Genomic DNA, 10,808 nt, shown 5'->3' with positions numbered 1-10,808 from the left:
TGGAGAAATAACATATCCCACCTTATGCCCTTGCTAAGGCCGACTGGTTTTTTATCTAATACATAGGATACATGCACAGCTAGAATCTAGGACTTTCATCAAAAGTCATCATAAATGATCACAGAATTGCTAGAATCACACGTCATATTCAAGCATTTAATGTTTTCTGATGTTGTTTGATGGTGTTTCCAGAAGAGAGTTTGGAATTTCAATGCCGCCATGATTGCATGCATGATGAAATTTGGTTCAATACCACACTTCTTTGATACACAAAATGAATAATCTTTCAAACACTTCCTTAGTTGAGAACACAGAAGTAACAAACCCCCTCAGATTCACAAAACTGTAGGGTATCGGGATCAGTCTTATGTACTATATGTGCACCTTTTAGGGGCCTAAAAACTGAAATAGATAATTAATTTGCCTTTTTATTGTAAAAACACTTCACAATGATTCAATTATAGGCACAGTTTGCCTGCTTAGTTTTGGAGGGGAGGGACAAGGGGTATGGAGGTCATATTGGCGGGTGGGGGAAGAGGACCAATTCTGTCCCAGCACCTGAAGCATTTGGGGTGGAGGCCCAAACTATGCCTATGGATTCAATTAACTAATCCATCCTCCTGGAGGCATAAGTTTCCTCCAAGTGGATCCATCACAATTACATGGGGGGAGGGGGGCTGAGAGGTCAATCGCAAACCTTGACAATGACCTCAGCCTAACAGAGCTGAAGTCATTTTACAAAAAGCCATGTTGAAAGTACTGGAAAATTCATGCACATCCATGATTTTTGTTTGTAATCGAAGAGGAATCAATCTTAGCTCTAAGACCAGCAGCACTCCATCATTGGATTCCATCACTTACAGAATCTTTAAGACAAGAGCCAGTCAAATCTTAACTTTCCTGCCTCCCTGAGCAACCCAGGGGCGTAGCCAGACCTCGTCGGGAGGGGGAGGTCCAGAGCCCGAGGTGGGGGGGGGCACTGTTTAGCCCTCCCCCGAGCCGCTACATTGGATCCCCCTGCCGGCCTGCTGACGATCCCCTTGAACCCCCCTCCCACCACCAACCCTCCCCTGCCACCGCATCAGATACCTTGTTTGCTAGCGGGGGTCCCCGAATCCCGCCAGTCGAAAAGAGTCTTCTTCAGTGCCAGAGTAGTGCCTTCGTTCAACTAAGTTCCTGGTGTGATCAGCTGTTTCTGACGCCTTACGTCCTGCACGGGGCTACATGCACGGTGCAGGACGTAAGGCGTCTGAAACAGCTGATCACACCAGGAACTTAGTTGAACGAAGGCGCTACTCCGGCGCTGAAGAAGACTCTCCGGCTGGCGGGGTTTGGGGACCCCCGCCAGCAAACAAGGTATCTGATGCGGCGGCGGGGGAGGGCTGGTGGCGGGAGGGTGGTCTAAGGGGATCGTCGGCAGGAGGGGCAGGGCCTAATCTACGGGGGCCCAGGCCCCCTCAGGCCCCACGTAGCTATGCCACTGGAGCAACCTCTAATAAATGCACTACAGCATGCAGACCCTCGCCTCCACAGGTTCAAATTGCACTAGAAGGCCGACTTTGCTATATTGGGTTACAGTTAGTTGGCTTTAAGTCTTTCAATCCGCTCTGTTAACTCCATGCGTAGTGCTTTGGTTGATTTTTGAACTCAAGCAATGCAAACTAATTAGCTTACTATGGCAGTGTTTTCTTTCTGTCTCCATGGAAATAATACACAAAATCTTCACATCAAAGAAAAATACAATTTGATATGTCATAACCTCTCCCTAAGACCACGTTTCATCACCACTCATTCAGAAGATGAGATGAGGTGCTCCCCTGTGGGTACATACACTATTTTAAATAACTTTGTACTTCCTTTTGGTAGAGAAAGGAAAGTAAAAATAGTTTTATTTTACTTTTCTTTACAAAAATAGTTATTTGCTCCCATGTTTTAGGGAGGACTCAGGACAGAAGATTTTGTATTACTTCCCCATTGGCAATGAATCCTCTGCTAGAAGCTCACACCTGGGGCATAGGTATAGAGGAGGGCTCCTCAGTCCTTTCTGCATATACTATCCCTAAAATAGAGATGTAAATACACACAAACATTTTATATATATTTAATGCTATTTTTATGGCTTAAGACCAGTGCTAGGAAAATGGCACTCTGCACCTGCAGGGGAGCACTGTGGCATATGTGAGTTATAGAATGGATTCTCTTATGGGGTGTAGGGTGGTGGCTTTTCATCTGGTGGAAGATATTGAGGAGAGTAATGTGGAGGTGGGACATTGGATGGCCACAACAGGTTCGATGCAAACGGTGATGTTGCAGGAGGGTCATCTGAAAGTCCAGATGGTGTAGAGGCTGGATAAACGCTGGAATGCTGCCAAAAAAAAAAAAAAGACAGACAAAAGCTTTTCAGGCTGTAGTCTACCACTAGAGCTGTTAAAATAGGTTTAGATTGTATAAGCATCCCTGCAAGCAAGATATTCCATTATATCTCTGATTGATATGGATGGAAACACAACTAGGCTAGGCTAGCTTAAATTTGTAGAATTCTGATTGAGGATACAGCAACCCTATCCATTTATGTAGGTGATGTTGTACGGCAACAAATTCTGGACACATGCTTTATTTCAGGTAATCAAGAGTATCAAAATCTAATTATAACAGGATAATTTCAGTCACTTCACTTTATAACAGACATTATCACCGAGAGATTGTACTACAGATAAGAAAACCTTTAGAATGAGTTTTTTTTGTTACATTTGTACCCCGCGCTTTCCCACTCATGGCAGGCTCAATGCGGCTTACATGGGGCAATGAAGGGTTAAGTGACTTCCCCACAGTCACAAGGAGCTGCCTGTGCCTGAAGTGGGAATCGGATTCAGTTCCTCAGTTCCCCAGGACCAGAGTCCACCACTCTAACCACTAGGCCACTCCTCCACTAGTTTTATACAAACAATGTTATAATATACGTTATTCTCAATAAGAGAGTTGGCACGTTGTGGTCAATGTTCAAAAAGGCTGTGGTGATTAACTTTGGGACGTCTTAAGTCATCTAAATTGAGCCCTTTGAAAACGGATTAGGTCTAAGTACCTAAATATCCAAGCCAAATTTCACTAGCCATCTAAATTTGGGCACCTAAAAAAATGAATGGTTAAAGAGATGGCTTTAGGTGTGGGACCATGTCCCAATTTGCGTAAGTCATTAGGGGCTGAAAAGAATGCCAAATGCGAAAAACACAGGAGCTCAATGGTGGAGCCAGCCCTGGGTGATGTTAGGAGCTTAGCACTGATTTCCATCTAACATATTTTCTTAATTCTATGTAAATTTAGAATTGCTTGTGTTACTATTATCATCAGTGAAAAGGGGAATTTTCAGCTGAAAATGTAAAGAGCAATTCTATAACGCATGTAAACACATAGAATATTTGCGCAACACCCTTAAGTGTACACTTACCTGCTAACAGTGCCAGCAGGATGCCCAAATGCTATTCTGTAATGGAGCACCTAACATAGCACATAAACGCACACAGGGGTGGAGCCTGGGCAGGGCTTCCAGTTCTACGTTTTCAATCATTTCTTAAACCATAATAATGTCTTCACTTCTTCTACTGGGAGGTTGTTACTACTTTTTCCATAAAGAAATATGTCCTTACATTTCTCCCTAGTCAAACCTTACCCAACAGCCCTTCCGCAGTATCACTTAAGAACATCTTAAGGACTGATCCCTGTGGCACCCCCATTAGCTTCTTAAATTTGTCTGGTATCGCCCATTTCCTCAGAGTGAACTCCTCTTATCACTACCTTGTGTCATAACACAACAAATACATCATTAAAAATAAATAATAATTAAACATTTGTTTATATATATACTAGTATAAAAGGCCCGTTTCTCGCACAAATGAAATGGGCGCTAGCAAGGTTATCATGTAATGGTGATTATGTTTTTAAGGGAACTGTTAGGAGAAATGTTCTGTCATGATAAGGAATAATTGGGAAGGGTGTATAATGAGTAACATGCTCCAGGGGTATGAGATACAGATTGTTTTATTTTTTTGTTTTAATCTTTCTTTTTTTGTGATTTTTATTTATAGTATTTTTTAAAAGATAAAGAGTACGCAGACTCCATCCATGTCCAGCATTTCTCCTCTCTTCCCTCCCCTCCATCCATGTCGAGTATTTCTCCTCTCTTCCCTCCATCCATGTGCATCTCCTTCCTGACTTCCCTCCCCTCCATCCATCCATGTCCAGCAATTCTCCTCTCTCCCCTGCCCTCTCCTCCTCTCCTGTCCAGCGATCTCTTCTCTCCCCCTGCCCTCCCCTCCTGTCCAGAGATCTCTTTTCCCCCTGCCCTCTTTTCCAATTCCAGCCATCTCTCCCCTCCCCCTGCCCTCCCATCCATGTCCAGCGAGTCTCCCTGCCCCCCCCCCACGTGTTTAACCCTTTTACTTTCAGGCGCAGCGACGGCAGTGAAGAGGACAACACAGCTTCTCCCTTCCCTCACACAGTGTCCCTCCCTTGGGGAAACAGGAAATGCATCATCGCAGAAGGCGGGACACTGTGTGAGGGAAGGGAGAAGCTGGAGGCGAGCCCGCTGTGTTGTCCTCTTCACTGCCGTCGCTGCGCCTGAAAGTAAAAGGGTAAAACATGCGCAAGGGGGGCGGAATGGAGAGGAGGGCTGTCGATCGGGGAGCTGAGGGCGGGAAGGAGCGGAGGGACCGTCCGAGTGCTGCCTGGCTGCTGCGCCAGGCAGCCCTGCGTTTGGGGGGGGGGGGGGCAGCAGCCAGGGGAAGGTCACGGTTGGGCTGGGGAGGCTTAGCCTCCTCAAGCCTCTTATACGGGGCGCCTATGACTGTCCTCCCACCCCACCCATGTCCATCAATTCTCCTCTGCCCTGCCCTTCCCTTCCTCCCTCCCTTCGATGTTCCGCAATTCTCTCCTCCTGTCATCATCTCGCCTCCAGCGTTCTCTTCCCCCTCATTGTTCCGCCCTCTGACATCATTACGTTTTGATGCGAGGGCGGGGCAATGAGTGGGAATGGATGTTACGAACCCAGGCATCCAGACGTAGAATGTTGGAGGTGCAAATTATTATATAGGATATATACATACTGTATATAAATACATACACAGCAAGGTAACTCTAATATTTAAAAGGGTAATGATGATTGCGATATGATAGAGGAACTTTCACTGAGTACAGCCAAAATGGCAGTGGCCCATTCTATGGCACTGCCCATAGTGGGCCCTTGACTGTACAACAACTTACTACTGAATGTGAAGGTAGAATATGATTTTTATCGATTTGGGCTTACCATCTTGCTAAAGCATTTGGATGATTTTTGAATGATTTCAGATTGGGGTACCTGGACTTGTTATTACTTATCAATGAAGGGGCCAACATTTAAAGGGAGACAACTGGACAGGAGAGGCTCCTACTCTGTTATCTCTCGCTGACTGGGTCATAGTGCTGATGGATATCTGGTAGACTGTCATGGTACAATCCAGTTAGTAATCTCTCTTATCTGTCCCCTTCTCCTCTACTGCTAATTCCAGACTCCGTTCCTTTTATCTTGCTGCACCTCACGCCTGGAATAGACTTCCCGAGCCTATGCGTCTAGCCCCCTCTTTGGCCGTTTTCAAGTCCAAACTAAAAGCCCACCTCTTTACCACTGCTCACTTGCCCTATCCTTCTATCCTCACTTCTTTATTCCCCTACCCTTAATTGTTCTGTCTGTCTGCTTGTCTTATCTAGATTGTAAGCTCTTTGAGCAGGGACTGTCTTTTTGTGTATGGTGTACAGTGCTGCGTATGCCTTGTAGTGCTATAGAAATGATAGGTAGCAGTAGTAGTAGTGCCAGGGTGGTCTGGGAGAAGTCAGGGCGGAGCTGGGATTTATCTGGTTAGCAGTGATCGTTCAGTTTGCCAACCGGGTAAATCCCTGAATAAAGTTAGGACAGCAAAAAAGCTGCCTAGACCAGGGGCGTAGCCACACAACAGATTTTGGGTGGGCCTGGGCAAGAATTGGGTGGGCATCAAGTGTTTCCTCCCCCCCCCCCCCCAAAAAAAAAAAAAAAAATTAATCTCAGCCGGTGGGAAAACGCTTCTTTCCACCTTGGCAGCAAGCATGCACTGAAAACTGAATTCCAAAATTTCCTAAACTTGTGTACAGAAAGGATGTTAATGATATTTCTCTTTATTTTTGCCTTTTGTATAAATGCCGATTGCATATTCACGTATTGTGATGATATATGGAAATATATGAATAAAGAAATAAAAAAAAAAAAACTGAGCTTGCACAGGTGCCGGGTGTTGTGGAGAGTAGCATGTTCGTTACCATCAGGGGGAAATCTTCAGCTGGCAGAGCTTGGGATTCCCACCAGTTACCTCTAAACATGTGCTACTGTTGGGTGGGCCTGAGCCATAAATGGGTGGGCCCTGGCCCACCCAAGCCCACCTGTGGCTACGCCACTGGCCTAGACTTTATCTGAGTTCCAGTCTGTTGCTGATCTGGATATTCAAACAAATGAACAGTGGATCAAAAAAAACCTCCTCTCTCAGATGGTGTTTCTTGAACAAGGTCTTTATTCAAATCAATAAAAAAACTGGACTGGTGGCTGCCAGTGACCTACATAGTCAAGGTCGGTGCCTCGATTAGGAAGAGCAGTAAATATCCAGGTCTTGTGCTGTGGGCTCAAATTACTAACTAATGGCCTGTCTACACTAATCCTTCTACAAAAACGTTACCACTGTTAAGTTACTAAAGGGCCCTTTTACTAAGACGCTTAGACGCCTACAGAGGCGTGTCAAATTAGAACTACCGCCCGGCTACCGCGTGCCCCAGGTGGTCATTCTAATTTTGACGCGCGTCCAAAACGTGCAGCAGAAAATAATTTCTATTTTCTACCGCATGGTTAATATGTGAGACCTTACCGCTAAGTCAACGGGTGGCGGTAAGATCTCAGGCACAAAATGGACACGTGTGGATTTTTAATTTTGCCGCATGTCCATTTTCGTAAAAAAAAAAAAAAGTCTTTTTTTTGCAGGCGTACTGGAAAATGGACCTGGATACGTCCAATACACGCGTTTACACCAGTGCAGGCCATTTTTCGGCATGCCTTAGTAAAAGGGCCCTCTAAAAACCAGTTCTTCGTTTGTCTGAATTCTTTCAATTAGACACACTTGCAGCCCTATTTGAACTTTGCCTAGGGATATTTTTCCTACATAGAGGGGCAAGACACATAAGAAAAGACTGAACTGGCCAATCAAATTGTGCTCATGCCCAAACACACCTACTGCTTTGTGGTAGAGAAAAGGAAGCAGTGGTGTAGCAAAGGGTGGGCCTGAGTGGGCCCAGGCCCACCCAGTAGCAGCACACCTATGATGTAGCTGGCAGGGATCCCCAAGCCCCACCAGCCCAAAACTCCCAACAACTGTCCCTCCTGTATACCTTGTAAATAGCAGATCTTCACCTGCAGCAAGCAGCAACTGATACGTACTGTTTGCACCGACACCACAGCCTTCCCTCTGATGTATTCCTGCCTATGCGGAAACAGGAAGTTGCATCAGAGGGAAGGCTGTGGGACCAACATGAGCTGTGTGTATTAGTTGCTGCTCGCTGCCAGTAAAAATCTGCTACTTAAAAGGTAAGCGGGGGAGGGGGATGTTTGAGAGCCCAAATGGCGTGCAGGTGAGAGAAGGAGAGACAAAATCACTTGTGGGACAGGGTGGAGTTCTTCTGTCCACCAATCTTAGGCCCAGGCCCACCCAAAATTGGGTGTCTGGCTACGCCCCTGAAGGGAAGTAAAAATGATTTAACTTTGTTACAAAAATAGTTATTTTCTCCCATATTTTAGGGAGGACTTGGGACAAAAGATTTTGTATTTCTTCCCCATCGGCACGAGTCGTCTGCTAGAAGCTCATGCCTGGGGCACAAGTCTAGGGGAGGGCTCCTCAGATAGCCTATCAATAAAATAGATATATAAATACACACATTTCAGACTGGTGTATTCCTAAACAATGAACTGACTGTAGCCTACCTGTAAGTCATAGGCTGTATATGGTGGCAGATGGGGTGTACTGTAGTAGAAACTGTTGTAAGATGGCACTTGTGGTCTTAACTGACTTGGTGTTGAGGGGCGTGGTGTTTCGATGGTACAGCTAATGGTAGGCAGAAGAGGAACCTATGAAACAAGACACACACAACACCATAACTATTTCATTCTCATTGATACTTTTGGCCCAGGCACTGGTCTATTTCATCATATCTCAGGTCATGTATATAACTTCCTACACCGAAGTACTCCTCAAAGGAAATGCTGACCATTAAGTGTCACAAACTGGCCTACTTATTCATAGCAAATCATGCAAATTTCATTTCATTTGGAATCTACTTTCCACTTTATCAAAGATCAATGTCCATGTTCAATGCGGATAACGTGTCAAAATACAGTTATACAAACAGTGCACATGTCAGAAAATGAACAATATAATTCAACATCAGAAATAGTTTGAAAAGTACGTTATGTAGATGTCTCTCTTTGTTAATAGAGAATTCAATCAACAAAGTCCTTAATTCTAGATTAATCAACAAGGAACCTCTACTCCTGACTTTAACAGTGGTTTGATAAATACTTTTGGTATTTTCCCTATTAGGAGCTTTGAGGTTCCTTGTTGATTAATCTAGAATTAAGGAATTTGTTGATTGAATTCTCTAATAACAAAGAGAGACATCTACATAACGTACTTTTCAAACTTTTTCTGATGTTGAATTATATTGTATTAGTTTGAAAATCCCTGGTTTAATAATAGAAAATGAACAATACCATCATATGAATTTGAATGAAGTCCAGATGAAATTAAAAGAGCACAGGTCTAGGCAATACAGTAGAATAGCCATCCTGTTAGCAGTAAAATCTTCTCCAGGATCTTAAGGCTCAATGTACCCTACAAACATCCAAGTTTTAAGCTGTTTTCAGAACACTAGGTAAATAGATTTCATCCTCGATAATGCCCATGAATTCCAAAGGGTCAGGGCTTACCAAAGAAAGACCTATTCAAAGTAGATAGACTTCCCTGAGGAAGGCAAGACCAGTGCTTTTTTTGTAGAAAAAAAGGTGCCGGTACTCATTATGGGCGGGGTCACCACATATGGCTCCACCCCTATGATAGCCACACCCACATTAACCACACCCCCTATACCAGCCATGGCGCATATAAACAGACATCATTGAAAATATTATAGTACTATAGGAGAAAAAAATAACGTGATTTTTTTTCATTATAAATAATCTCTGTAAGCTCTTACAGCTCCAGTATACCCAGTGCAAAATAAGACAGCCAATGTAAATTCTCAAATTGGACATAATTACAAACACTAAAATGAAAATAAAATGATTTTTTTCTACCTTTGTTGTCTGGTGACTGTTTTTCTTTCCATATTGGTCCCAGTCTGTGATTCTGCTTTCTTTTCTTTTCGCTTAACTCTTCTGTGCCATTTGTCATTTTTGTCTCCTTTTTCTTTGCTTTCTTCAATATTTTTCAGGCTCTCTCTCTGTCCAGATTTAATTCATTCTTACTATCCATTCTTTAATGTCCTTCATCTACCTGTGGCTTTTCATCTTTTCCTCACCCTTGTTCTCCCCATGCCCCTTCCTCTTATTCTCCAGTCTTTCTCTATTCCCCTTTTCCATCCAGCAGCTCTGCTTTCTCTCCCCATCCTTCCAGTGTCTCCCCTATTTCTTTCTGCATTCTTCCATCCAGCATCTTCCCTCTCTCTCTCCCCATCCTTCCATCTGTTTTCCCCCTCTCTCTCCCCATCCTTCCATCTGTTTTCCCTCTCTCTTTCCCCAATCCTTCCATCTGTTTTTCCCTCTCTCCCCAATCCTTCCATCTGTTTTTCCCTCTCTCTCCCCATCCTTCCATCTGTTTTTCCCTCTCTCTCCCCAATCCTTCCCTGTTGTTTTCCCTTTCTCTCTCTCCCCAATCCTTCTCTCTGTTGTTTTCCCTCTCTCTCCCCAATCCTTCCCTCTGTTGTTTTCCCTCTTTCTCCAATCCTTCCCTCTGTTGGTTTCCCTCTCTCCCCAATCCTTCCCTCTGTTGGTTTCCCTCTTTCTCTCTCTCCCCCAATCCTTCCCTCTGTTGGTTTCCCTCTTTCTCTCTCTCCCCCAATCCTTCCCTCTGTTGTTTTCCCTCTCTCTCCCAAATCCTTCCCTCTGTTGGTTTCCCTCTTTCTCTCGCTCCCCAATCCTTCCCTCTGTTGTTTTCCCTCTTTCTCTCTCTCCCCAATCCTTCCCTCTATTGTTTTCCCTCTCTCTCCCCAATCCTTCCCTCTATTGTTTTCCCTCTCTCTCCCCAATCCTTCCCTCTGTTGTTTTCCCTCTCTCTCCCCAATCCTTCCCTCTGTTGTTTTCCCTCTTTCTCTCTCTCCCCAATCCTTCCCTCTGTTGTTTTCCCTCTTTCTCTCTCTCCCCAATCCTTCCCTCTGTTGGTTTCCCTCTTTCTCTCTCTCCCCCCAATCCTTCCCTCTGTTGGTTTCCCTCTTTCACCAATCCTTCCCTCTGTTGTTTTCCCTCTTTCTCTCTCTCCCCAATCCTTCCCTCTGTTGTTTTCCCTCTCTCTCCCAAATCCTTCCCTCTGTTGTTTTCCCTCTTTCTCTCTCTCCCCAATCCTTCCCTCTGTTGTTTTCCCTCTCTCTCCCCAATCCTTCCCTCTGTTGTTTTCCCTCTTTCTCCAATCCTTCCCTCTGTTGGTTTCCCTCTCTCCCCAATCCTTCCCTCTGTTGGTTTCCCTCTTTCTCTCTCTCCCCCAATCCTTCCCTCT

General features: G+C 44.7%; 1 protein-coding gene across 2 annotated transcripts in view; it reads right to left on the bottom strand.

Moving 5' to 3' along the window:
- Positions 1 to 1,595: 1,595 nt before the first annotated feature.
- Positions 1,596 to 10,808, bottom strand: part of TMEM255A (transmembrane protein 255A) — an 81,779-nt gene continuing 72,566 nt past the window's right edge. For both annotated transcript variants that reach the window (XM_030209356.1, XM_030209354.1), the window contains exons 8-9: positions 8,027 to 8,170; positions 1,596 to 2,365 (exon numbers count right to left, since the gene is read on the bottom strand). In XM_030209356.1, the coding sequence (XP_030065216.1) occupies positions 2,201 to 2,365; positions 8,027 to 8,170 (309 nt within the window). In that variant the 3' untranslated portion in view covers positions 1,596 to 2,200. The remainder of the gene's footprint in view (positions 2,366 to 8,026; positions 8,171 to 10,808) is intronic.

The sequence above is a fragment of the Microcaecilia unicolor genome, chromosome 7 (assembly GCF_901765095.1).
Source record: "Microcaecilia unicolor chromosome 7, aMicUni1.1, whole genome shotgun sequence".
Lineage (NCBI taxonomy): Eukaryota > Metazoa > Chordata > Amphibia > Gymnophiona > Siphonopidae > Microcaecilia > Microcaecilia unicolor.
Note: the sequence above shows the minus strand (reverse complement) of the source record. Positions and strands in the feature narration are given on the sequence as shown.